The sequence below is a fragment of the Peromyscus eremicus genome, chromosome 14, assembly GCF_949786415.1.
Source record: "Peromyscus eremicus chromosome 14, PerEre_H2_v1, whole genome shotgun sequence".
Lineage (NCBI taxonomy): Eukaryota > Metazoa > Chordata > Mammalia > Rodentia > Cricetidae > Peromyscus > Peromyscus eremicus.
Window position 1 is genome coordinate 26,942,007 of NC_081430.1, and position 25,422 is coordinate 26,967,428.

A 25,422-nucleotide genomic window follows, 5' to 3' on the forward strand; every position below is an offset into this window, starting at 1 on the left:
GCCAGTTTTTACAACTCTTGAGCTTTGGGGCTCTAGGTCCTTGGCTTTTAACTCTTTCAGTAGCTTTTTGGAATTCTGTTAGTGGCTGAGAGTTCCAGTATTATGTTACCTCTCGTTCTTCATGGCCACTGACTCTGAGTAATTTAAACTTTCAGTTAGTCTTTGTAACTTTTCAGTGACTGTTTTGCTGCTGCCACTTGATCAGATGAGAAGCTCTAGTGTATTTTCTGCAGTTCATGCAGCCAGCTTATCCTGACCTGCTTGTGATAAAAAGCACAGTAGAAAAAACCACCAGGAAGAGACTTTTGCAACCAGGATAGTCCACAGGCCTGTAGCTCTACAAGTCATAGCCTTGTGTCTGTAGAGTTCCTGTTTCATCAGACATGTCTCACACATGTCCCAGTCATAAGCCTCACATTTGCCCCAATCGCAAGTCATTACTGAGTCATCCAGGAGCTGCACATTCCTTGCCTGAGTGAGAATAGCTGCAAGATGGATTCCATCATGCAAAGGTCATTAAAGGTTGTCATGATTAAAGTCTCCAAAGGCTGATGCAAGCTGTCTGGAACAGCTATAACTAGAGCAGGCTTCCTGAAAAATAACTCATGGTTTCAGCAACAGCCATGGTTACAGTGATCTTCTTAGCTGGCATGCAGTTGTTGGTGTGGTTAAATTCTGTGCAAAATTCATTTTGTTTTCCTTACTCTTATAACTTTGATCATGGTATTTCACATGAACATTGGTCTGAAAATTATTGGTTCAGAGAAATGATAGGAAATTTGTCTTGGGCCAAAATAGAGAAAATTATGCTGAAAAGTTAAAGGGCTCATCATGTATTATAGAAGAATAGAGATTTCAAGTTGCATAACTCTTAGCATGTGAATCCACCAACTGGGACATTATCACATAAACCTGCTCTGGGTGGGTAAAGTTGGGTCACCTAGTGGAAGTGAATGCAAATAAACCTGACAAGTCCACTCATAGGTAATAGTGCCAATAAAGGAATCACTGTTAAATATGGGCACAGCAAAAGCAGCACACTACTGGAGAACACAGTCCACTTTGAGTGACAATTAAAAGTGTGTCGTCACATACTTGAGACATAATGGTTTGTGTCGAGAGAAAAACATGAAACAATATGAGGGGAAAGATAGAATTGAAAAAGCATATAAGAAAATGTGTATGAATGAAAACTATAATCATTGAAATTTTAAAGTAAATGAATACAGGGAGAATACTGAAGATAGAAACAAGAGTCTCAATTAACAATGGTTATTTGCAATTCATACACACATGGTTTTTACTGAGATGGCTCAGAGAGCAGTGGTACCATTGTCAAGGCTTGACAGTCTGAGTTGAGTTCCTGGGACCCACATGGTGGAAGGAAACACCAACTCCTTTATATTGTCCTCTGACTGCAGGATGTATGCACAGAACACACACATACACACACACATTAAATAAGTGTTTTTAAGATACGACTAGTAAAAGTTTCCAAATTAGAAGAAGGTAATGTTCCAAGAGGACAGCTGTGGGTTTTTTTCAGGGTTCAGAAACAGAAAGTCTCAAGACAGTATGTGTGAGTGTGTGTGTGTGTGTGTTTGTATATGTAGTGTTGGGTATCAAACTTGGCCTGGCACATGGTAGGTGAATACTTTACCACATGTCTAGGCAAAATGGTAAGATGGTAAAAAGAAATTTACCTCTAAATTCTAAACATCTCCCAGAACTACAGAACACCAAAGTTAAATATAACCAGAAGTTATATTGTTAATAGGGACAGCCCTTGAGAACAGATAAATAAGTCTACAAAGGAATTAGTATTATATCAGAGTGACTTCACATTAGCTACAATAGCTATCATATTTACATGAGACTGACAGCAGCAACATTTACTACAACAGTTCTTTCTACTGCAGAGTGTGGGGGCCACATAATCACATTTCTAGAGAAAGAAATATCCCAATAAACAGAACTTTTGAAAGATGTACTTCTGGGGAAAAAAAATGAATCCAGGGAAGAAATGTAAATGGTTTGATCGGGCCTATCTACTAATTCCTTTTGAAGAATTATTTTATGTAAACTGTTTCAGAGAAATAAACAAGTTCTCCTTTTTTAATGAATGAAATACAGCTTTGGGAACAGCACTAGAAAGCACAACTCAAATGCATCTATCACATGGGAACTTACCAGAAATCTGAAATAAATTATAAACCAAATTAAAGTTTTTACTTCCAAATGTACACATACATTTACACAATGGGTGTAACCAATATATGTGATGATCAGGTAGACCTCATAATAGCAAGGATTGTATTATATTAGAAAACTGAGATAATCTATCAGATTAACACAGTTGGTTTAAAAAAAACTGAAATTCAACCAAATTTTACAGAGGAGTGGGACCTTTTGGGAGGCTAGGAATAAAAAATAATGCCCCTAATTTAATTGTGTATCTACCAAAATGCCTGCTCTTAACTATATGTTATAAGCATTTCTTTCCAACTCAGGGACAAGAGGACCAAACGTGCAGTGCAGGTTAGTTTCTGTCAACTTGACACAAACTAGAGTCACCTAGGAGGAGGAAAACTCAACTGAGGAATTGTCCCCATCAGATTGGCACATAGGCAAGTCTGTGGAACAGTTTCATGATTAATGGTTGATGTGGGAAGGCCCAGCACACTGTGGGTAGTGCCATATCCAGGCAGGTGGTCCTGGGTTTTGTTAGAAAGCAAGCCATGGAAGGCATCCCAGTAAGCAGTGTTCCCATGGTTCCTGCCTCTGCTCCTACTTAGGTTCCTATCCTTGCTTCTCTCGGTGATAGACTAGGGGCAGACAGTGAAAGCCAAACAACCATCACCACCCCACCCACACCCCCATAAAGTTGCTTTTTGATCATGATGCTTATCACAACACCCAGAAGCAAACTAGAAAGAACAGGTACTAGAAGGCAAAGACGTTTGACTTCCAAAGTGTGTTCAGAGTTTACTTCATACTCAGCCCAATGCCGCTGGATTGGGTCTGAGTCACTCACCTCTTCTAGACTGTTCCTGTAAGATCCCATCTAGACTCCCTGCTTCTGCCCTGGCTCTCTTAGACTGTTCCAACTTTAGCTGGAAGATTGAGCTTCTATTAACGTGAGGGAAATCGGGGTGCTTCTTTTTCTAAGCATGCCAGCAACTTTCTCCCTCAGTGTAGACTTTACAAGGACCTCAGTTCTCATGTGCTAATGTTCTCCTTCCTTGCATCAGTCTACCTACACAGTTTACTCTAGTACTTAGGCACTCCAGACGAGCATCTAGAGCATCTACCTCAAAGCCTTGCATCAGTCTACCTACACAGTTTACTCTAGTACTTAGGCACTCCAGACGAGCATCTACCTCAGAGCCTTGCATCAGTCTACCTACACAGTTTACTCTAGTACTTAGGCACTCCAGACGAGCATCTACCTCAGAGCCTTGCATCAGTCTACCTACACAGTTTACTCTAGTACTAAGGCACTCCAGACGAGCATCTAGAGCATCTACCTCAGAGCCTTTGCATCAGTCTACCTACACAGTTTACTCTAGTACTTAGGCACTCCAGACGAGCATCTATCTCAGAGCCTTGCATCAGTCTACCTACACAGTTTACTCTAGTACTTCGGCACACCAGACGAGCATCTACCTCAGAGCCTTTGCATCAGTCTACCTACACAGTTTACTCTAGTACTTCGGCACACCAGACGAGCATCTACCTCAGAGCCTTGCATCAGTCTACCTACACAGTTTACTCTAGTACTTAGGCACACCAGACGAGCATCTACCTCAGAGCCTTGCATCAGTCTACCTACACAGTTTACTCTAGTACTTAGGCACTCCAGACGAGCATCTACCTCAGAGCCTTGCATCAGTCTACCTACACAGTTTACTCTAGTACTTAGGCACTCCAGACGAGCATCTACCTCAGAGCCTTGCATCAGTCTACCTACACAGTTTACTCTAGTACTTAGGCACTCCAGACGAGCATCTACCTCAGAGCCTTGCATCAGTCTACCTACACAGTTTACTCTAGTACTAAGGCACTCCAGACGAGCATCTAGAGCATCTACCTCAGAGCCTTTGCATCAGTCTACCTACACTACCTACCTACAGCGGCATTGGGCTGAGTATGAAGTAAACTCTGAACACACTTTGGAAGTCAAACGTCTTTGCCTTCTAGTACCTGTTCTTTCTAGTTTGCTTCTGGGTGTTGTGATAAGCATCATGATCATTAGATCAAGATGCATTAGAGCCTTGCATCAGTCTACCTACACAGTTTACTCTAGTATTAGGCACTCCAGACGAGCATCTACCTCAGAGCCTTGCATCAGTCTACCTACACAGTTTACTCTAGTACTTAGGCACTCCAGACGAGCATCTACCTCAGAGCCTTGCATCAGTCTACCTATACAGTTTACTCTAGTACTTAGGCGTGCCAGATGAGCATCTACCTCAGAGCCTTGCATCAGTCTACCTACACAGTTTACTCTAGTACTTAGGCACTCCAGACGAGCATCTACCTCAGAGCCTTGCATCAGTCTACCTACACAGTTTACTCTAGTACTTAGGCACTCCAGACGAGCATCTACCTCAGAGCCTTGCATCAGTCTACCTACACAGTTTACTCTAGTACTTAGGCACACCAGACGAGCATCTACCTCAGAGCCTTGCATCAGTCTACCTACACAGTTTACTCTAGTACTAAGGCACTCCAGACGAGCATCTACCTCAGAGCCTTGCATCAGTCTACCTACACAGTTTACTCTAGTACTTAGGCACTCCAGACGAGCATCTACCTCAGAGCCTTGCTTCAGTCTACCTACACAGTTTACTCTAGTATTAGGCACTCCAGACGAGCATCTACCTCAGAGCCTTTGCACTGTTGTTTCTTTGGCTTCAGTCAGTTACCCCTTGCAAAGACATGCAGGCGTTACTACCTCACCTTCTTAGACCCTCTTCACACATCTTTTTCTCTCTTGTGTCTTTTTTATTTAAAGTTAGAAATCATTTCCTTATATTTTGTGTTTATTGTCTTTTTGAGTATAGATATTTTTATTTACTTTATCAAATTATGTATCGTCATTATCTGTAACTTTCTAGCAAAGAAATTGGTTAATAAATATTGGTTTAATAAAAATACACTTCAGAAGGCTGTGCAGTGGTGGTGCACACCTTTAATCCCAGCACTGGGGAGGCAGAGGCAAGTGGATGGATCTCTTGAGTTCAAGGCCAGCCTGGTCTACAGAGCGAGTTCCCGGACAGCCAGGGCTACACAAAGAAACCCCGTCTCAGCAACCAAAGAGAAAGAGAGAGAGAGAGAGAGAGAGAGAGAGGCAGACAGTGTGCTTCAGAATAAGTGTTTCTTTAGAAAGGAAATATTGGCAAAGTTCAAGGAGAAATATGTTTGTTAGATATGTCTCATTTTTTCGTAACCTGAAAGATTATAACTCATTTGACATCATTTTTATGGGCACAGCAGTTTCTGTTATGTCATTATCTGCCTCTTTCTGCATATTTTAAGTTACAAATTAAATTTTTAAATGCCAAAGAAAATTGAAGTATAGATAAAAAGATTAAGATCTTTACCTTACAAATACATAAAATCATATATTATAATGATATGATATAACACTTGCTGGTGAGTAAACATTTAGATCTCTTTTCAATAAATTTTAAAACTAAAGACTTTAAAAAAATCAAAAAAAGAAGCAAAAAGAAAAAATAAGTGACTATTTCATTGTGTGAAGTATGTTCAACTTGAAAAATATAGAATTACATAAATAAGTCATATGGGATTAAATAAGTATAAATAAATCTTCAATATAGTTAAATATAAATCACAACTGTATATGTAGAAAAACTTTTAAACTATTTCTTTACTTATTTCAAAACAATCATATGGTGGTATTTTATTTGTACTGAAATGTGATTTTAATTGTATGTTAATAAATAAAGTTCCCCGGGGGTCAGAGCTATTAGAGCCATAGTAAAAGCTGGGCGGTGGTGGCACACACCTTTAATCCCAGCACTTGGTAGGCAGAGCTAGGTAGATCTCTGTGTGGTCAAGGATACAGCCAGCATTGGAGACACACACCTTTAATCTCAATACCATAGAAGACCTGGAGGGTTGTACATACAGGCAGTGACGAGGCAGTCATATGTTTGGGTTTACAACCAATGAGAAGGCAGAACAGAAAGTCTATATAAAGACAAACAGACAGGAAGTAGCTCTCTTTAGGAGAAGTCTCTTGGCTTAAGAAGCTAGCTGTAGGAGGCGGGGCGGGTAAGGCTCTTAGCTCTGATCTCTTGGCTTTCTTCTTTGCATTGGTTCTGTGTTCTTATTTAATAAGACTGTCAGTTATATCTACACAATCATTTGGCTCTCACTGTCTGAATCTCAGATTAATATTAAGTCCAAAGCTCATAAGCAAAAAAAAAAATTCAACACATCTCTTAAGCAAAAAAGAGTGGTTTTATTATTATTGTTTTTGCTTCAAGTGTGTGGTAAAAGTTTTTATTTTGTGGTCATTTCTGATTTCCTGAAATAAAAAAAAAATCATGTTCTCAGGCAACATCTTGTAAAATTTTAAATTGAAATAGAATTATATAATTTTCTTCCTTCTTTCTACTTACTCCATAACCTCCCACACACCCCACACATATACTTGTTCCCTCTCAAAAATGTGGCCTCTTTTTTTTTTTTTTAGTAGTTTTGGGGGTTTTGTGTGTGTGTGTGTGTTTGTGTGTATGTTTGTATGTGCATGCACACACACATACATGTGCCTAAATATATACACACAGCTTGCTCAGTCTGTTTAGTGTTCCCCATTTGTGTATGATTTCTGGCCTGACCACTTGGTATTGGATAACCAATAGCAGGGCTCCTTCTTGGGGAAGACTGTTTCTCCTGCTCTCATTAGTTGACGGTAGTTCTTTATCTTGGGGTGGGGCACCATGAGATTTCCCCCACCCTGTTAGCATATCTCTTGGTGTTGTACTTCTTTAGGTCTTGCTTAGGCAGCCATGTTGTTGAGCTATCATTGGTGAAGTTCCCTGGTGCTGGACAACTTTTGATGCTTCTCTTTTTTTTCCAATATTCCGTTGGTGCTTCTATTATTCTTTTCCTCTTATGTTCTTTCTTCAGTTTTATCTTACAGAATAATATACCCCAAATAAGCCCAAATTGGGATTACTCTCTTTCATTAAAAAAAAAAAAAAAATTTATTCTACAGCTGAAATTATTTACTTTGCCATTGAACTTCCATAGATCATACAGCCTTTAATTTTGATAATCATTTCTTTATAAAATTAATTGAAAATATAGAGATGATCATAGTAGAAAAGAGCTGTCTTAATATTTATGTAATTTATTCTTTTTTGTAATTTATTCTCATGTGTCATAATTTTTATTTTCACTATGAGACAAAATTTCTTGTTGTGAGCTAAAAAAAAAAACAAAAATAGATAAACTCTAATGGTAATCATGTGTTCTTTACAAATAATAATTAAAGGAGATGTGTCACAGAGTTTTACATAATTTTTAAAACGTGGTGAGTTAGGTTGTCACATGACACACGGTTGAATGAACATCACAATGCAGGAGAGCTGCCACTTAACCATTGATCAGTACATCATATGTTCAGAATATTTTACCTTTGTATGTTTGTACAATGTGCATATCTGTATATCTACATGTTCATTTGTGTGAGCAGAGGCATACCCATGCCATGGCGTGCATGTGGAGTTTTGAGGATAACATCAGGTGTCAGTCCTCACTTCTTACTTTATTTGAGATAAGCCAGCTAGCCCACAGGCTTATGGGTATGCTCCCATCTCCACATCCCATTGTGCCATAGGAGCCCCGGGATTGCTGACACAGTACCAAATCTGGCTTTTTGTTTGTTCTAGTGATGCGAACTCAGAGCCTCATTTGTGTAGTGAGTACTTTTCCTTCCAAGTCATTTCCTCAACTCCCCAGAATTTATCTTCATAAAGCAGTCAGCTAATTTAAATTAATATTAACTTGAAATGTCTTGATTTTTGTGGTTACTTTGTTAAATTTGCTTACAGTATTTTACATGCGTGAGCTGTGTACAGTCAATTTTATATATGTATCAACATCATATAATCTAAATGCCAAGAGTCTGTTAAGCCTTTTTATCTTTTCAAAAGATTTGTATATTACTCCAAGTAAGTACTGATACAGATGATGCATTATAATTGAGGCCAGAGTAAGAAGTACCAATTTGGATTATAGCTACATTTTGATTGCACCGTGAAAACTAATCATTTTCTATTCAATATGGCAAGTAACCATTTGTCAAATAGTCTGGAAAGGATGTTGTCCAGATCTCAAATCAGTATGCTCACTTATTGGTTATTACTCAAATATACTATTTTTAAAGTAGATAAAATGAGGAGTAACTTAATTTCTTTCCCAAACCATAGGTTTTATGTTTTATTGCTTTAAGCAGTGTCTAATTGTAGCTTCTCATTTGCACTATATCATTTTATAGTCTGTACAGTTGTTATGTAAAATGTTTTAAATAGCTAAAAATCTGGATTGTCCCTTAACACATTTTTATTTTTAAAAGATTAATGTAAGTTGATTATAGACTCCATTATTAGAGTTTACTAGGAATTCAGTGTGATTTTAGATGCATGCTTTTTATTCAGCAGTGGGTTTTTAACCAGAAATATTTGACCAGCAAATAAAATAATTTGAATATAGTTTGATCCTAATTTTATGAAGCTAAATGTTTTCAACATAACATTTATAATAAGACTAATTAAAAATTGTAACTGAATTACCAAAGTTCTAGAGTGTTATTTTATTTGTATTCAAAATTATTTTTACCTACCATTCTTGTTGCAGAAGAAATCCTTGTCTTTGAGAGAATACAGTGGTGTTATTTACATGAATTCGTATGGCGTGGTTAAAAAATGCTAACTCCTTTATTTAATGGGATTCTTCCCTTGTGGCAGTGCCAACGGCTGCACCAGGAGCTTCATCGTCTGAAAGAGCAGAGGCAGACTTCAGCAAACAACACGAGACATCCGACTGCTGAAAACAATCAGGAACGTGCTCTGAAGGTAAATGGCCGCTCCTTCTTGCAGGCAAATGAAGGTTGTAAGCCCCCGGTGCCAGCTTTCTATGCTGCATATATCAGTTGTGTACATTCCAGCAATAGTGAGCTGTGCTGTTTGCCAACAACCCCTTCTTTAAACACAGATACAACACCCTTCTGTTATGGTATTATTTTATTTCATGTATGTGTACATGAAAAAACAACCTAATTCTGAATTTTGAGTGGTTGTATATTAATAACTTCTAATATATATTCATTTTCTTTCTGTGTTTAGGTTATTACCTTTTAGACTTAATGAAAAGTGACCACTCCAAAAGAAATAATAAATCATCAGCCTTTTCTTTGTGGCGACATTTATTGTAACAGTTTCAAATGTATTGTAGTATTTGTCACCCAGAGAACTGACACTGCTTGAAGGACATGTGAATTTGTTTGGAAACTGAAGGAGTGCTTTAAATGTTAAAAGGAAAGAAAGACAATGTATTCAGCTGGAACTTGAAACGTGACATATACATTTTATGACATGTTCTATCTCGTTGTAATACAGGTCCAGTGATCCTGAGAAAAGCCCATTAGTATGGGTCTTACTATTTGGGTAGGGAGTGTGCTCATGACTTTCCATTCTACTTTTTTCTGTCTCTTTTTTCATTCTTTCTTTTCTTTGGTGGGAGGGGGGTTCAACACAGGGTTTCTCTATAGCCCTGGCTGTCCTGAAGCTTACTGTGTGGACCAGGCTGACTTCACACTTGAAGATCCGCCTGCCTCTGCCTCTTGAGTGCTGGGACTAAAGGCATGTGCCACCATGTCCTTCCATTCTACTTTTAAGTTACTACAGTTTTTAATAAAGTGTCTGTCCACTCATAGTCTCAGCTCTCAAGGTGCTTGTATGCTCATTAACAAGTTTAGTCTGTAAGGAACAAAAATATTGTCTTTTAATTGTACGACAAGAGATTTGCTAGTTCCCTTAAATTCAATTTTATCTTAGATTATAAGTCAGTATCATGCCTTTAAGAATCAGGCACAGTAAACCAAAACTGACAAAACAACCTCAAAAAATGCCTTGCTATGCAAGGATGGGGACTTAAGTAAGATACCCAGCACTCAGATTAAACACTGGGTCCTGAAATGTGCATTTGTGACCAATGGGTCCCTGGGGCTTCCAGTCTAGCCAAGTCCATGAGCTGTAGGAGCAGAGAGCCTCTGTCTACAAGAATGAGATAGTGCAATGAAAGGACACCTGATGTCCATCTCTCCCTCCACATGGACACTCACACAAGAATATGCACCCACACAAGAATATGCACCCACACAAGAACATGCTGCCACACAAGAATATGCACCACACAGGAACATGCTCCCACACAGCCATACACCCCACTCCTACACACATACACTGAAAAATGTGTATGATGTTTTTCATCTGGACAAAGTACGAAACTTAGTAAAAAGATTTTTCTACAGAATATTTTTTAAATTCATAGTGGCAGACTTATAAATTAGTTGCCATTAATCCATTTTCTATTGAATTTACAAGTAGACCAAAACTATAGATAAGAGAATTTTAGATTACTATGATTATTTTTAATTATCCCCAAAGAATAGATAATTTTATGACAATTAAGTATAACTATTTAAAGTGTGTGTGTACATACAAAATGGGAAATAAGTGTTCTAAAGCCATCCTCCACCAAACATGACTCAGGACAGAGCATGTGACAGTATGTTATGGCTGTTTCAAATTAAAACAGGACCTAAGATACAAATTCTAACATAGTAATCATTAATATAGTCAAAGAGAGAAATAATATAAATTTCTGTCACTTTTGCATATTTATGGTAAATGTATTTAAATGGCGATGGCTATTTATGGAGAGAAATACATGCAAACTTCTGAGAAGTTATTAAAGTTAGAAAGGAATAAGTAGACCACCCAAGACACATGGGAGTTCAAAGCAAAAATGAATCACCTGTTTAATGGAAATCTCTCTAGACTATAACATTTAAAGTAATATGTAAATGTAACTCATGTATACTCCAGAGAAATATACTGCATTGAAATCTTTTCTATTTGATCTTTGTTTTTTCTTCAAAAATCTGATTTTGATGTTGCATCTATTAACTAAAGCTGATTTAAGTCCTGGAAAAGAGGAGAGGAAGAATCAGTTTTTGAAAAATTTCATCACCTTGGCCTTTCTGTATGAATTGAAACTCTTAAAAAAAAGTCTGCTGTGCATAATGCTGACTTTTAGTCTATTTTTAAATGATTCCTTCATGGGAAACTTAAATTCAGTATAAAAATATCATCACTCATAATACATTTCCTTATTCTTTTTTTAAAAGATGTATTTAGTTTTATTTTATGTGTAGTAGTGTTTGCTTGCATGTGTATATGTGCACCATGTCTATAACTAGTGCCTTTGGTGGCCAAAAGAGGGCATGGTGTCACTGGAGCTGGAGTAACAGAGCTGTGAACCTCAGTGTGGGAGCTAGGAACCAAACCCAGGTAGGTCCTCTGTAGGAGTAACAAGTGCTCTTAACCATTGAGCCGTCTCTCTGGTCCACATTTATTTATTCTAATAATCACAGTTTTAAATGATTATTTGGGAAAATCTCACTTTCATTTGGTCATTGTTTATCTGGTTGTCATTCAAGTTATGGACGACCCGTTTGATAGGAAACTATCAGTCCATTTATATGTACCACTATGATTTAACATTAAGTTTGTATCTAAATGAACATTAACAACATTTTTAATTTAACATTAAGTTTGTATCTAAATGAACATTAACAACATTTTTAAAAGAGTGACTGTCTTTAGAAGTGTTTAATCTCAGCAATATTTCTGATATTACAAATTGTACTATCATCAACACTGATAAATATAAACTTTAATCAGAAGCTATCAAATGTCAATAGCTCCTCAGTCAGGAGTGGCCCTTCATACTTATTGCCCTGCTTTGTGCTGGGATTTTGTCGGGTTTGAACTAATACATATCTTGTGCATGCTGTCATAGTCTCTGTGAGTTCATATATGTAACTGCCCTGTTGTGTGCAAAGCACTGTTTCCTTGAAATCATCCACAACCTCTGGCTCTTATAATCTGAACACTTCCTCTTCTAACAATATTTCTGTGGCTTGGAGAATGGGTGTCACACAGGTGTCCCATTTATGGCTGTGATGTGCACTCAAGCATCTTAGGCTCTATACATTGACTAGTTATGTGTCTCTGGGTTAATTGCCATCTACTACAAGAAGAAGCTTCTCTAATAAAAGCTGAGAGACATGCTGATCTATGGGTATACTGATAAGTCATTAGAGATCATTTTAATACTATGTCTGTTTAGCAAAATATTAGTAGTAGGTTCTCTCTTAGGGCCTATGGGTTATCTAGCCACAGTTTCTTGGCCTCATGAAACAGGTAGGGGTTTCATTTCATGAAGATAGTTTTGAATTGAGCCTGAAAGTGGTTGGTTAAACCCATAACATGTGTGCCATTATTACAGCATTGAGCATACCTTGTCAAGCCACACATCAATGTAGTTCAAAATGTTTCAGAGCTGGATTACTGTTCTTCTCTGGTACTGTTCATGGCACCTTCCAACATTATGAAAACTAGATGCTGGTAGGGATGAGGCTTTGCGATCAGCACACACTCAATTTCTCCATGTTTATGATTCAAGTAAGTGATGTCTTCAACATAAGACAATAGGAATAGGGTCTTATTGTCAAGTTCTGGATGGAAGGTAGCCAAGAGCGATGGAAGTAGCTTGTAATTTTAGGATGCTTATGGGGTACCTTTGGGAAACAAGTCAAAAGAAGGTAACCCATTTCTGATTCTGTAGATTATATTTGGTAACATGTGGTATCTAGTTGCGGTATCCCTCCCATTACAAAGTAACTCCATTTAAACTCTTTTTATATATGGATATATTTTAGGAAGCTTCTGAGTAGTGGGTTTCCATATGACTTTTTTCTTAGCAGCACCTGGAACCTTCTCCAAAATCATATTATAGAACATAAATCATGTCTTGATGAATAAAAAAAATAGGTAATTCCTTGTGTTCTGTTCAGCCACAATGGAATAAAACTAGAAATTAACATCAGAGAAACTATAGAAAACACAAAAAATTGAGAATAAAAAAATACATTTTGAGTAACAATGGGCCATCCAAGAAAACACAGAGGAAAATTAGAATTTTTTTTTTTTGAGAGAGGGTTTCTCTGTGTAGTTTTGGTGTCTGTCCTGGATCTCGCTCTGTAGACCAGGCTGGCCTTGAACTCACAGAGATCCACCTGCCTCTGCCTCTCGAGTGCTGGGATTAAAGGTGTGCACCACCGCCACCTGGAGAAAATTAAAATTTCTTAAAGGCAGATGATAATGAACATACAACCTACCAGAACCTCTGTGAAACAGCCAAGGAAATCTTAAGAAAAAAATTTTTAGCAGTAAGTACTCATATCAGATACCCTAATGGTGGTGTACCTCAAGGTTCTCAAAACACAACAAGCAGCCAATCCCAATCGCAGTGGATGGGGTAGGAAATGATAAAGCTCAGAGAAGTAGAGATTAAAAGAACAATATACAAAATTAGTCAAACAAAGAGTTGGATCTTTGTTAGAGGCATTAGTATAACCAAACATAAATTATACTGCAGAGCTATAGTGACAAAGTCAGCCTGGTGGTACTGACATAAAAACAGATAGGTAGACCAATGGAGTAGAGTAAAGGACCCAAAAATAAAACGTTAAAGCTATATCTATTTAATCTGTGACAAAGGAGGCAAAAATATACATTGGAAAACAGCCTGTTAGACAAATCATACTAGCAAAATTGGACATCTTGAAAAAGAATTAAATTAATATCTTTCACCATGTACAAAAATTATTTCCAAATGAATCAAAGACCTTAATTTAAAGTCTGAAATGTTGAAACATCTAGAGGAAAATGTGGGGAAATCTCTTTAAGTTATTGTGATAAGTAAGAAGTCCTCAGTATATACCAATAACACAGGAATTAGCCCAAAGTATCAACTGATGGGACTATATGAAAACGAAAAGTTCAGCACAGCCAGTCATCAGAGCAAATGGACAGTGCACAGAATGGGAGAAAATCTTTGCCTGTCACACTTCAGACAAGGGAATAATATCCAGAGATTACAAAGAACTCCTGAAGTTAAGTACCAAGGAAATAAACTGCCAGTCAGCAAATGGACTAACAAATCTAATAGACAATTTTCAAAACAGAAATGTAAATGGCCATTAAGTACTTAAACGTGTCCAATGCCCTAACCATCAAGGAAATGCAAATTAGCTCTAGTCTGAGATACCACCACCTTATCCCAGTCTGAATAGCTATCATCAAGAAATCTGACAGCAAATCTTGGCCTGATGTTTGGGGGACTAAAATGAATACAAATAGAAATAATTTTGGAGATCCCTCAGAAGACTGAATCTAGAACTGTCACCCAGCTGTTCCACTCCTTGGCGTATGCCCCGAGAACTCCTCACCCTATCACAGAGATATGTGCGCCTCAAGTTTATTGCTAGTTTAGTCACTCTGGCAAGGAAATGGTACAAAACCATCTCAAAGGATGAATGGATAGTGAACATGTGGGATGTATATTAAATGAAATACTGTTCAGCTCTTTAAAATATGAAGTCACAAAATTTGAAGGAAAATGAAGGAACTTAGAAAGTGTAATGTTAAGAGAAGTCATACAGTCTCAGAAAGAAAAAACAAAACCACGTGTTCTTCCTAGGGAGATCCATTCCTCCCCACTAGTTCCTTATTCTGTTCCTAATATCTGTGATTATAGAGACTGTAGCTTGCTTATTCAAGACCTAAAAGTTATATCCACATATAAGTGAATACATGCTATATTTTTTTTCTGGGTCAGGGTTATCTTACTCAGGATGATATTTTCATAGCTCTATCCATTTGCCTGTGAATTTCATTTTTTTAACAGCTGAGTACTATTCCGTTTTTAAGTGTACCACATTTTCTTTATTCATCCCTCGAGGGACATCTAGGCTGTTTCTAATTTCTGGTTATTGGGAATAGAGCATCAATGAACATGGTTGAGCAAGTGTCTCTATAGAAGGATGAAGCATCCTTTGGGCATATGCCCAAGACTGATATAGCTGGATCTTGAGGTAGATCAGTCCATATCCAGCTTCCTAAGGAACTGCCACACTGATTTCCATAGTGACTATACAGTTTTGCACTCCTACCAACAATGGATGGATGTTCCCATTATTCCACATCCTTGCCCTAACCTGTCATTTGTTTTATTGATCTTAGCCACTCTGACTAGTTTAAGATTAAATCTCAAAGTAGTTTTAATTTGCAGTTCCCTGCTGACTAAGGATGTTGAACATTTCTTTGTTTGTCAGTCAATTGTATTTTCTCTTTTAAGAATTCTCTGTTCATGGTCCTACCACAAGCCAGGGTCTGTGTTGATGTCCCTGGCCCCTTTTGCCACCAAAGACCACATGGAGGCCCAGGTTTTGGGCTGCCACCTGTAGCTAGAGTTTTCCTTCCTGGCCCACAGTCAGGACAAATATCTCTCACCTGCCAGTCCCACAGCCGCTCAGACCCGACCAAGTAAACACAGAGACTTATATTGGTTACAAACTGTATGGCCATGGCAGGCTTCTTGCTAACTGTTCTTATAGCTTAAATTAATCCATTTCTATAAATCTATACTTTGCCACGTGGCTCATGGCTTACCGGCATCTTCACATGCTGTTTGTCATCGTGGCCGCTGGCAGTGTCTCTCTCTCTCAGCCTTCCACTTCCCAGCTTTATTCTCCTCATTGTCCCGCCTATACTTCCTGCCTGGCCACTGGCCAATCAGTGATTTATTTATTGACCAGTCAGGAACACATTTGACATACAGGCCATCCCACAGCAGCCACCTCTAGCCATGTTGGGTTCTGAGGGATGTGCTGCAGCTGAGGCTATGCTGATCTGAGTGGCCATGGTGTCAACCAAGCCCAGGCTGCTGTCAAGGGTCATGTCTGGGTCCATGACCCTACTGCAGTCAGGGTCTGCATCGATGTTAGTGGAGCCACCTTTGACTTTGCAGGTGCCCGAGGTATGGGTCAACACCCAAGGCCAGGTTGATGCCCGATAGTCATGCTGCCACCAGGGCCGTACAAACTGGGGTGGACTGTGCTGCTATACTTGTAGCCATGGAAACATCTTGGCCCTAGCTGTAGCCCAGGTTCATGTCTGAGTCTGGCCCTACCATAGCCAGGGACTGTGCTGATGTCCGTGGTTCCCATTACCATCAAAGGCTAGACAGATGCCTGGAATCTGGGCTGACATATGAGGCCATGTTGGTGCCAAAGGGTCATGCTGCTGCCATGGGCCATGTTGACAGGCTGTGGCCAGGGGCCATGTCTGGGTCTGTGTTGCAGTCCATTGCTCCTGTTACCATTAAAAGCCAAGCAACTGCCAGAGATCTGGACTGCCACCTGGGGCAATATTGGAGTCTTGATCATGCTGCCACCAGGCTCATGCCAATCTGAGAGGCCTGCTCTGCTACTTAAGGCCATAGTGACATCTGGGCCCAAGCTGCTGAGGGTGGCCATGTCTAAGTCTGTGGTCCTGCCACATCTGGGGTCTGTGTTGATGTCCATTGCCTGTGTTTCCACAGGGGCCTATGTGAACCGTGTTTTTAAGTATAAAGGCCATGCTAAGCTGTCCTTGCCTCTCACTTGATAGGGGAGAGCCACTCCCCACTCAACCAGAGAGCTGACAATCACCCTTCAACAGCCCTGGGATAACAGACTGACCCCAGTGACCCTTGCACAGGAAAGCTTGCCCAGCCATAATAGGAGAGCTGCCCCCCCCTTCCTGCCTCCTACCCCATTCTGGTACTTGGAAAAGCTAGTCCCACCCCTTATCACTGGCATTGGGGAGCTGACTCTGCCCCTCACTTGGGGAGTGGTCCCAGCTGCCTGTTCAGAACAACCCAGCCACCACCCAGACATACATCCAGGTCTTTGAGTGGGCACTCCCCAACATCTACCCCATCTGTGACCTGCTGGAGTGTGTGAAGGGACTGGTCCTGCCAAACCATAGCAGCCGGATCTCTATTACTTGGGGCAACTGCAGGATATCTGGGAGGAGTTTTAGTGAGGTCCAGTATGGCTGGTGTACCAGAAGCCAGAAGCCTTGAACCTGACCAACAACACATGACATAATGAACATTTGCAAGTAAAGCTGTTTGGACAAAAGGGTGTACTGCATGATACACAGCAGCTCCCAATGCCACCAAGGCAAATGAGGTGATGGAGAGGCCGGAAAGACAAAGGATTGAAATGGGGTTTGTTTGTTTGTTTTTTCTTTGTTTTGTTTTTATTTGCTTAATTAATCTTATTTACGTTTTTTAATTTTTATCTTATTTTTATTATCTCATTTTTAATTTTCCTTTGTAGGGGGACACTATAAGGGTGAAGGGCAGATATGGAGGGACTGGGAAATGAATGGGATTGGAGTACGTTCCCAAATAATCAATAAAAATTATGTTAATAACAAAAAAGAATTCTCTGTTTAGATCTGCACCTTATTTTTTTAATTGAGTTGTTTTCTTGACATCCCATTTTCGTTTGTTTTTCCTTTTGTTCTTTATCTATTTTAGGTATTAGCCCTCTACAGAATGTGTATATTTTTCTTTTTTGTGATAGATATATGCATAAAAATATATTGATAGTGAAGGTACAATCCACTGTGAAACTCTACAACTCTAGAATGTATATTCTAACTGTATAAAACTTAACTGAGATGAATAGACCTGGGGTTTGGATAATCTCAATGTGTAATGTTTTCTTATTTCAAAGCTTTTAATAATAATGTTTTGACTTAAAAGAAAAACATTTGCAGGAAAATGGATGTAACTAGAGATCATCATAGTAAGCAAGATAAAGCAGATTCATAAAGACAAATGGTGCATATATTCTCTCATTTTGTTTATGTGTAGTATGTGTATGTGTATTGCATGTACAGTTGCATAATCATGTGTAGGTGTAAGTACACATGTGTGAATGTGCATGCAAAGGTGAGACACTTACATTCCATGGCTTCCTCCATCGCTCTGCACCACATATATTAGGCAGAGATTCTCACCAGAAGCCAGAGGTCCCTGATTCGGTTAGCATCACTAGCTAGCTTGCTCAAATCTTTTCTTCCCAAGTGCAGAAAGCACAGGCTCCGAGGCTCCCCTGACATTGACATGGGTGCTGGGTTCCACACTCCAGTTCTCACATTTGAATGGAAGGCAGTTTACCCTCTGAACCACTCCCCAGCCCTGCTCTCATTTTTAAATCCTAGATTTCATAACGATACATCATAGACATACACGTACACACAGGACCTATGGCATAAAAGTAGAAAGGAGCCTGGAGAACAGAAGGAAACGAGTAGTATGGGAGAAGGATGAAGAGGGAAGAGAGACAATATGGGATGAATATAGTTAAACACATGCTATACTTGAAAGAAACTCTCTCTATGTACACTGAATATATGAATATTTTTTATAAACCAGCCAGTTAGAAATGATGTGTGTGCAAAGGGTTATGGGTTAGCCTTCATTGTATTGCTGTGATAAACACTATGAATAAAATCATCTTGGAAAAGAGAGGAACTCAAGGCAGGAACTTAGAGGCAGGAACTGAAGCAGAGTCTGTGTAGCAGTACTACTGACTAGCTTGCTTCCATGGTTTACTTGTCTTGCTTTTTACATAACCCAGGAAACCTGCTCAGGGTGGTACTACCCATGGGGGGCAGGGGGGGGAGGTTGAGCCCTCCAGTATCAAGCAAGAATCAAGAATATTCCTCCATAGACTTGCCTACCGGCCAATCTGGTGAAAATAATTATTTAAAAATTGAAAATTTCTTTTAAAAAAATTAGTTACTAAGTCCAGCACACATCAGAGGGAAGAGGGCATAGGACATAAATACTAGGAAGCAAGGACTATGGCGGGGGGAGGGGGCCAGGTAAGAGACCACCTTTCACCTCAAATAATATGCCAAAATAAAAGTCCTTACTCGGAGTGTGGCTCAGGCACTGTGCTACATTCCTAACTCCAAACCTCCTATCCTGCCCCCTAAATATGCTCACTCATAGCTACATCTAAAAACACCATCCTTTTATCTTAAAAGTAACTTTGGTCAAAATGTTTGGAGTTAGGCTTGGCCTCGTTCCTTCTCGGGCATTCTACTTTACTGTCTACAAACTGACCCTTGTACTGCTCATGCACATCAAGGTCTCAGTTATTCTCACCACTTCCATTGCAACTAGATGCCAAACTGTTTCACCTCTGCCTCAATTATTGGCAGAGTCTCAATGTCACCTGTGTCTGTTGTAGCACGAATCTTAAAAGGTCTTATTAATAAAAACAAACCCGGAGCCAGGTATTGGGGTGAACACTCAAAGATCAGAGAAACAGAACCTCGCCAACTTCTCAGCCTATCCTGTTTCCTCAAGCTGGAAGCCTCTGTGTCCTCATCTGAATGGATCTCTGCTGAACTGCTGCTCAAAAGCCTAAAAGCTTAACAGACTCTAGTTCCTGGTCCTCACGCGTTATATACCTTTCTGCTTCCTGCCATCACTTCCTGGAATTAAAGGCGTGTGTCACCATGCCTGGCTGTTTCCAGTGTGGCTTTGGACAGATCTCTGCCTCCCAAGTAATAGGATTAAAGGTGTGTGTGCCACCATTTTCTGGCATCTATATCTAGTGGCTATTCTGCTCTCTGACCCCAGATAAGTTTATTAGGGTGCCCAATATATTGAGGAACACAATATCACCACAGTCTGTCATTGTCTTTATCTCTGCACAGCCTTAGTGATGAGCTTATTAAACTGTAAGTTAGATTATTTTAATCCTCCGTTACCATACTTCACTTTAGAAACCGGACATGTACCACTCTCCTGGAACATACCAGGCATGCTTGCATCTCAGAGCCTTGTACTTCCAAGGTTTTCACTTTCAAGGAGTGTTCTTTTCCCTACATGAAATTTGCTTCTGCCTTTTTCATATCTTTTGAAATGCTTCAGCAACAGCAAGGCCTTTCTCTGGCCAACCTGTTTTGTGTTGCAGTCCATACATACCCTTGTCGGCACTTTTTTGTTACCTTCCCCGCCTTTTCTTTGATGTGCTTGCCTGTGTGTGTGTATTATGTCATTTATTATTATGATAGTCTATTTCCCTAATAGGAGTGAATACGCCATGGTGTCAAGGACTTCTGTTCCACTTTGTTTGCATCTGAGTCTACTAATAGTATTGAATGTTTGACACTCAAGAATCAAAGATATTGACCAATGGCCAGCTCTGCCTGTACACATCAACTGAAATCTAGCAGGGCTGCCTCTCCTGCAAAAGTATTGACACATAATATGCATTGTATAAATGTATGCACTCTATCTGGGGAGTGAATGGATGCCACACCTGTAATGTAGTGTCTTCCTTTCTTTATTTAAGGCTCCATAAGTGTTCTCTGGTACACATAAATATTCTACAAATACTCTCTTAAAATGCTGTGTGAGTTGCAATGCATAAATATACCTAATTTTAATTCTTTTTATATAATTGAATAATAGGTTGATTACAATTTTGTAGTCTTGGATACTACTATGAACAGTATTTTATATATAAATATTAATCTATATTTAACAAACAAAAGATTTTTCACATTTTTAGTAAAGAACATAGATTTAGAAGGTCACTTGATTCCATAATGTTGTAATAAAAAATGCCAATTTGTATATTCATTTACTGCTTCTGATTTCAGCTCCACAAACTAAAAAAAAACAAACTACAAACTACACCAAAGCTACACGGAGAAACCCTGTCTCGAAAAAAAAAAAAAATGCAGGGTCTTTTGTATCACCTACTCAAATTCATTTATCCATCCTCCCATCTATTAGAATATGATGCTTAGCCCAAAGCTAGCCAGGGATGTTGACCTTGTTTGGAAAAAATAGATAGGCCAGATTCTTCCTGCAAAAATTTGAATTGAAAAACTAATAGGGAACCCAATCATCACAAGGTAGACTTGGGGACAAATACACTGTAACAGGCCTGAGCCATCTGAAGTTACTGAACAGCCAGATAGAAAGGGAAAGAAAGGAGGATGACTCCAGGGACATTCTAGGACTGATACACATATGAGCTCACAGAGACCTTGGCAGCAGGCAAGAGGCCTACCCAGGTTCGAGCCAAATGAAGGACCAGCATTGAGTCCAGGAAGTGGACATGGGGTCCCACCCCCAACCACGAAGCTATCTGCAACTGATACCCAATGACAAAGAGGGAAAATAGTTGTCTTTAAGGAAGTCTCACTGAGTGAGTCATCCACACTCTTGGCCAACAAAAAATGAACTCCTTGATATTTTTCTGGACTTCTTGTTCCATTTTGCTTTGTTTTGGCATGTTTGTGTCTTATTGGTCTTTTACTTGTTTGTTTCGATTTTTATTTTGTGTTTTTGAGGGTTTGTGTGTGTGTGTGTTGTGTTTCTTGTCACATTCTTCCTTTGTATTTGATTTTTTGAGAGAGAAACAGAACATAAAATTTGGTGAATAGGGAGGTGGAGAAGATTTGGGAGGAGTTGGGGGAAGAGAAAGACAAAACCAAAATATATTTTATGAAAACAGTATTAATTGAAAATAATTACAAAAAAAAAAGATAAAGGAGCCAAAACACATAAAAATGTTTTTGTCTGAGCAAGTGAGGTGGAAATCTTCCATGGTTCTGGTTTCTAACATTCTGTTCCCATGTCCAATTTTATATTCCACTGTTGGGGAATATTATTTTAAGGTGTGTTGCTTTTGTTTATGTTGCAATTGTTTAACTCTGTGAAGCTGTGTTACTGTGCCTGTCTAAAACACCTGATGGTCTAATAAAGAGCTGGCCAATAGCAAGGCAGGAGAAAGGATAGGCGGGGCTGGCAGGCAGAGAGTATAAATAGGAGGAGAAATCTGGAAAGAAGAAAAAGTAGCCAGAGAAGGAGGAGGACCTAGAGGTCAGCCACCCAGCTACACAGCAAGCCACAGAGTAAGAAATAATGAAAGGTATACAGAAATAGAGGAAGGCGAAAGGCCAGAGGTAGTTGGAATAATTTAAAGTTAAGACAAGTTGGCAAGAAACAGGCTAAGCTAAGGCCGGGCATTTATAATTAAGAATAAGCCTCCGTGTGTGATTTATTTGGGAGCTGGATGCCAGGCTCCCCAAAAGAGCAAAAACAAACAACATTCCACAGAATAAATTTTTTCCTCATTACAAGTAAGACTCGCAGCTGGAGCAGGTTTACAGTCTCTGGATACAGTGAGGGAAATGCTGAAGTAGTGCTTACTATGGGTTCTCTGAAATGAACAATTGTATTGAAGGCTAGCTCCATGGATTGCAGCACCAGGTACAGCCAAATCATCAAAAACCTATGTAGATTCATCAAGGTGATCAAAACTAAAAAACCATGAGGTACAGCTAAACCTCTTGTGAACTGTAACCTCTGCCACAAAAACAACCCTGAGTTCTAGTGGAAACCCTCTGTGATGACACAAGTGCAGTACTTGTGATCCATTTAATTATTCCAAACTGGCCAGGAACTATTTGTTTGTTTTTCTAATCTGAATTTCATAGCATTATTTTGTAGAATTTAATATTTTATTTTGGTAAGTAGTGGTGGAAATATAAAAATTATATTGTAAATTTTCCTACAGAAACTATTACCTGTTTTATAGAATACAATACTTTTTTCAGGAATGAAGGCATACGTGTGTAGTAGGAAGTGGATTTCAATCACACCAGCCCAGTTTGTTCTGTGAATTGGCTTTGGTTAGGTTCTGGAACCCTGGTTCAATCTTTGTATTGCCTAGTCTTTGGACATGGCATTTCCCTACTTCCTGTGTCCATCTCATACCTACCTGTGTTCAGTTCTCTGTCTTTGACCAGACTGGAGGTAAAGACAATGAGTGCTGACCTAAAGGTGTGGAATATGTGAGAAGATCTGCTGTGCCTGCTGCCACTAACACTTCTGTTATTTCCTCTTTTCTTGATCTAAGGACTTTTGGTATCAGAGATGTAGAAGAGTAGGTGCCTGTGATATTCTGCTGGAGACAATGCCCTGGGTCATTGTGAAAATAATTCCTAGTAGAGGTCCAGTTTATGGTTGTTACTTCATAAATAGACATCACGAGTGCTCTTCAGAAGTATGGATTACAGTCATCCTCTATTTTCATAATAATAAGCCTAAGCCTGACCCAAAGCCTTCTGAATTGCAATACTTACTCTAATTGTGAAAATGTGCCCAATATAGACTGTGTTTGAAAAATGAAGTGGGGGGAATTATTTCCCCAACTTTCTTTTAGAGCAATGGATTTAAAAATGATACCAAAAATGTATGTATTTTTGACCTGATTTCTCTATAGATCAATGTTAGTATTTGGTAACATTATTCATTTTGTGGGTTTTTTGATGTTCTCATGGTATTTTAGAACAAAGGTGGATGAAAATACTTGAAGCTGATTAAATGAGTTTTTACTCTCTGGAAGTTGTAGCTGTTTGCGGTAACCAAATTCCACACCAAGTTGTGCCGCAATGACTGGGGACAGTGATATGTTAAATTGTCTCTTGTGTTGTATGCATGGTGATGCTTTGAAAAGTACAGTGCAAAGTCCCAATGGTTGTCTAAAACACAATGAAGTTAATTTGATGGATTTAAAAACATTATATACTGTTTCCAAACTAAAATATATTTTAAAAGTCTTAGATTATTAAATAGATTTAATGTATCTTACCTAAATAAAAAAATTCTAATTTGAGACATAATACAGAATTCTTTATTAGAGATTATTTAAAATTTTTCAATAAATGTAAATGCGTTCACTAGAGATATTTTCATTAAAAAACATATCTTTATTCTTTTAGTATGTTGACTTGAAAGTTGATTTGCTAATGCAGTATATCTGCAGAACTTTAGTGTATACACTTAATTTGAAAAAAAAACTAACATTCATAATTGACATAGCTGGAGTATGCCAACTAGCACAAAATGACTTTATTGTGTTGTTCAGTGTTGGTTAGTTTTTCTGTTATGTTGATGCATTAAAACAGATATTAAATTTTATCATTAATTCAGTGCCTGGTCTCTCATCAAATCCCCTTAATTACAAAGTGACTCCAAGGATTAGACAGCATGGATTTTAATTTTAACTGAAACAAAAAAGGCATCTTGGAAAATCACTCTTGTCTACTGACTCATACAGATTTTTTTTAAGACCCAATCATTTATTGCTTATCTTTAACTTTTGATACAACAGCATATTACTAATATTTTTGTTCTTAGGTTCCTATTAACTATATTATTAGACTATATTTCAGAATCCTTTTAAAAATGTTCCTGATAAATTGCAGCTTTGGAGAGTTTAGGTAACTTCTAGCTTTGCCTTTGGTTTTCAGCTGTGAGTCTTACACAACTACACTTGGATCTGTGGCATATAGGATCTTTTATTTCTACTTCCTTAATAATTCACAGTCATACACCGTAGCTTTACATTCCGTGGAAGTGTTCCTAGTATAACACAGTGCACTGTTCCCTGTGCCGTTTGAGGCTCATGGTTTTTTAGATAAACCTTCACTGCCTTTTGGTACTTGCTGTTTTTATGTCTAGAATTGTTTTGATGTTTTGCTCCCAAGAGGTATCAGACATTCTACCCTTCTTCCTACAAGCTATCATTTAATAGGATATTGTTACACATTATTCACTTTAAACATTGTTGTGACTGCATTTTACTAGTTTAAGAGGTTAACAATTTTAATTATCAAAGTGATACAGAAAAGTGTATTCGTCCACTGTATTTTTGCTCTGTTGCTGGATGGTCAGGTTTTAGCTCTGAAATGCCTCTTTATGAATCTACGTCTAAGGGTTTTCAGTCTACTTTGTTTTATCTACTATTTTGAGTTTTATCTAGATCCATAAATTTTTAGGTGGTTCTTGATTTTTTGAAAAATGAAAAAAGAATATTAACAGCCCCAGAACATTCTAAGGTAGATTATTTATTACTAATAATTTCTGTTCTTTTAATTTCACTTTCACCTTTTGAGAGTTTGTTAAAATGTAAGAAATAACAATCGTCCAGTTTAGCAAATGTTGTGTATCTTCTGTTTCTGTGAGTTTTATTTTTAATTGGCATCCCCTTTGTTGGTCTTAAGCTGGATTTTTATATGCTGAAAGATATTTAGCTCATCATGGCAGAGGAAAAAAATAAATTGCCTAGAAACGGATTGTTTACGTAATATTAGATGGTAA

General features: G+C 38.5%; 1 protein-coding gene and 1 long non-coding RNA gene across 17 annotated transcripts in view; one reads left to right on the forward strand and one right to left on the reverse strand.

Moving 5' to 3' along the window:
- The window catches only part of Mipol1 (mirror-image polydactyly 1), a 289,666-nt gene that overhangs the window by 136,604 nt on the left and 127,640 nt on the right, over positions 1-25,422 (forward strand). For 14 of the 15 annotated variants that reach the window (XM_059280057.1, XM_059280059.1, XM_059280062.1 and 11 more), the window contains one exon: positions 9,006-9,113. In XM_059280057.1, coding sequence (XP_059136040.1) covers positions 9,006-9,113 — 108 coding nt within the window. Of the gene's footprint in view, positions 1-9,005; positions 9,114-9,383; positions 11,172-25,422 lie in introns of those variants that run through there. The other variant, XM_059280068.1, reaches the window with a different exon arrangement.
- LOC131924703 (uncharacterized) lies at positions 6,488-12,899 on the reverse strand. 2 transcript variants are annotated; one of them, XR_009383004.1, is made up of 4 exons: positions 12,625-12,899; positions 8,882-9,035; positions 7,019-7,214; positions 6,488-6,559 (listed from the first exon to the last, which is right to left on the reverse strand). It is a non-coding gene; the product is annotated as an uncharacterized LOC131924703 (long non-coding RNA). The 2 variants fall into 2 exon arrangements; XR_009383003.1 differs by having other exon boundaries at positions 6,501-6,559; positions 6,991-7,214.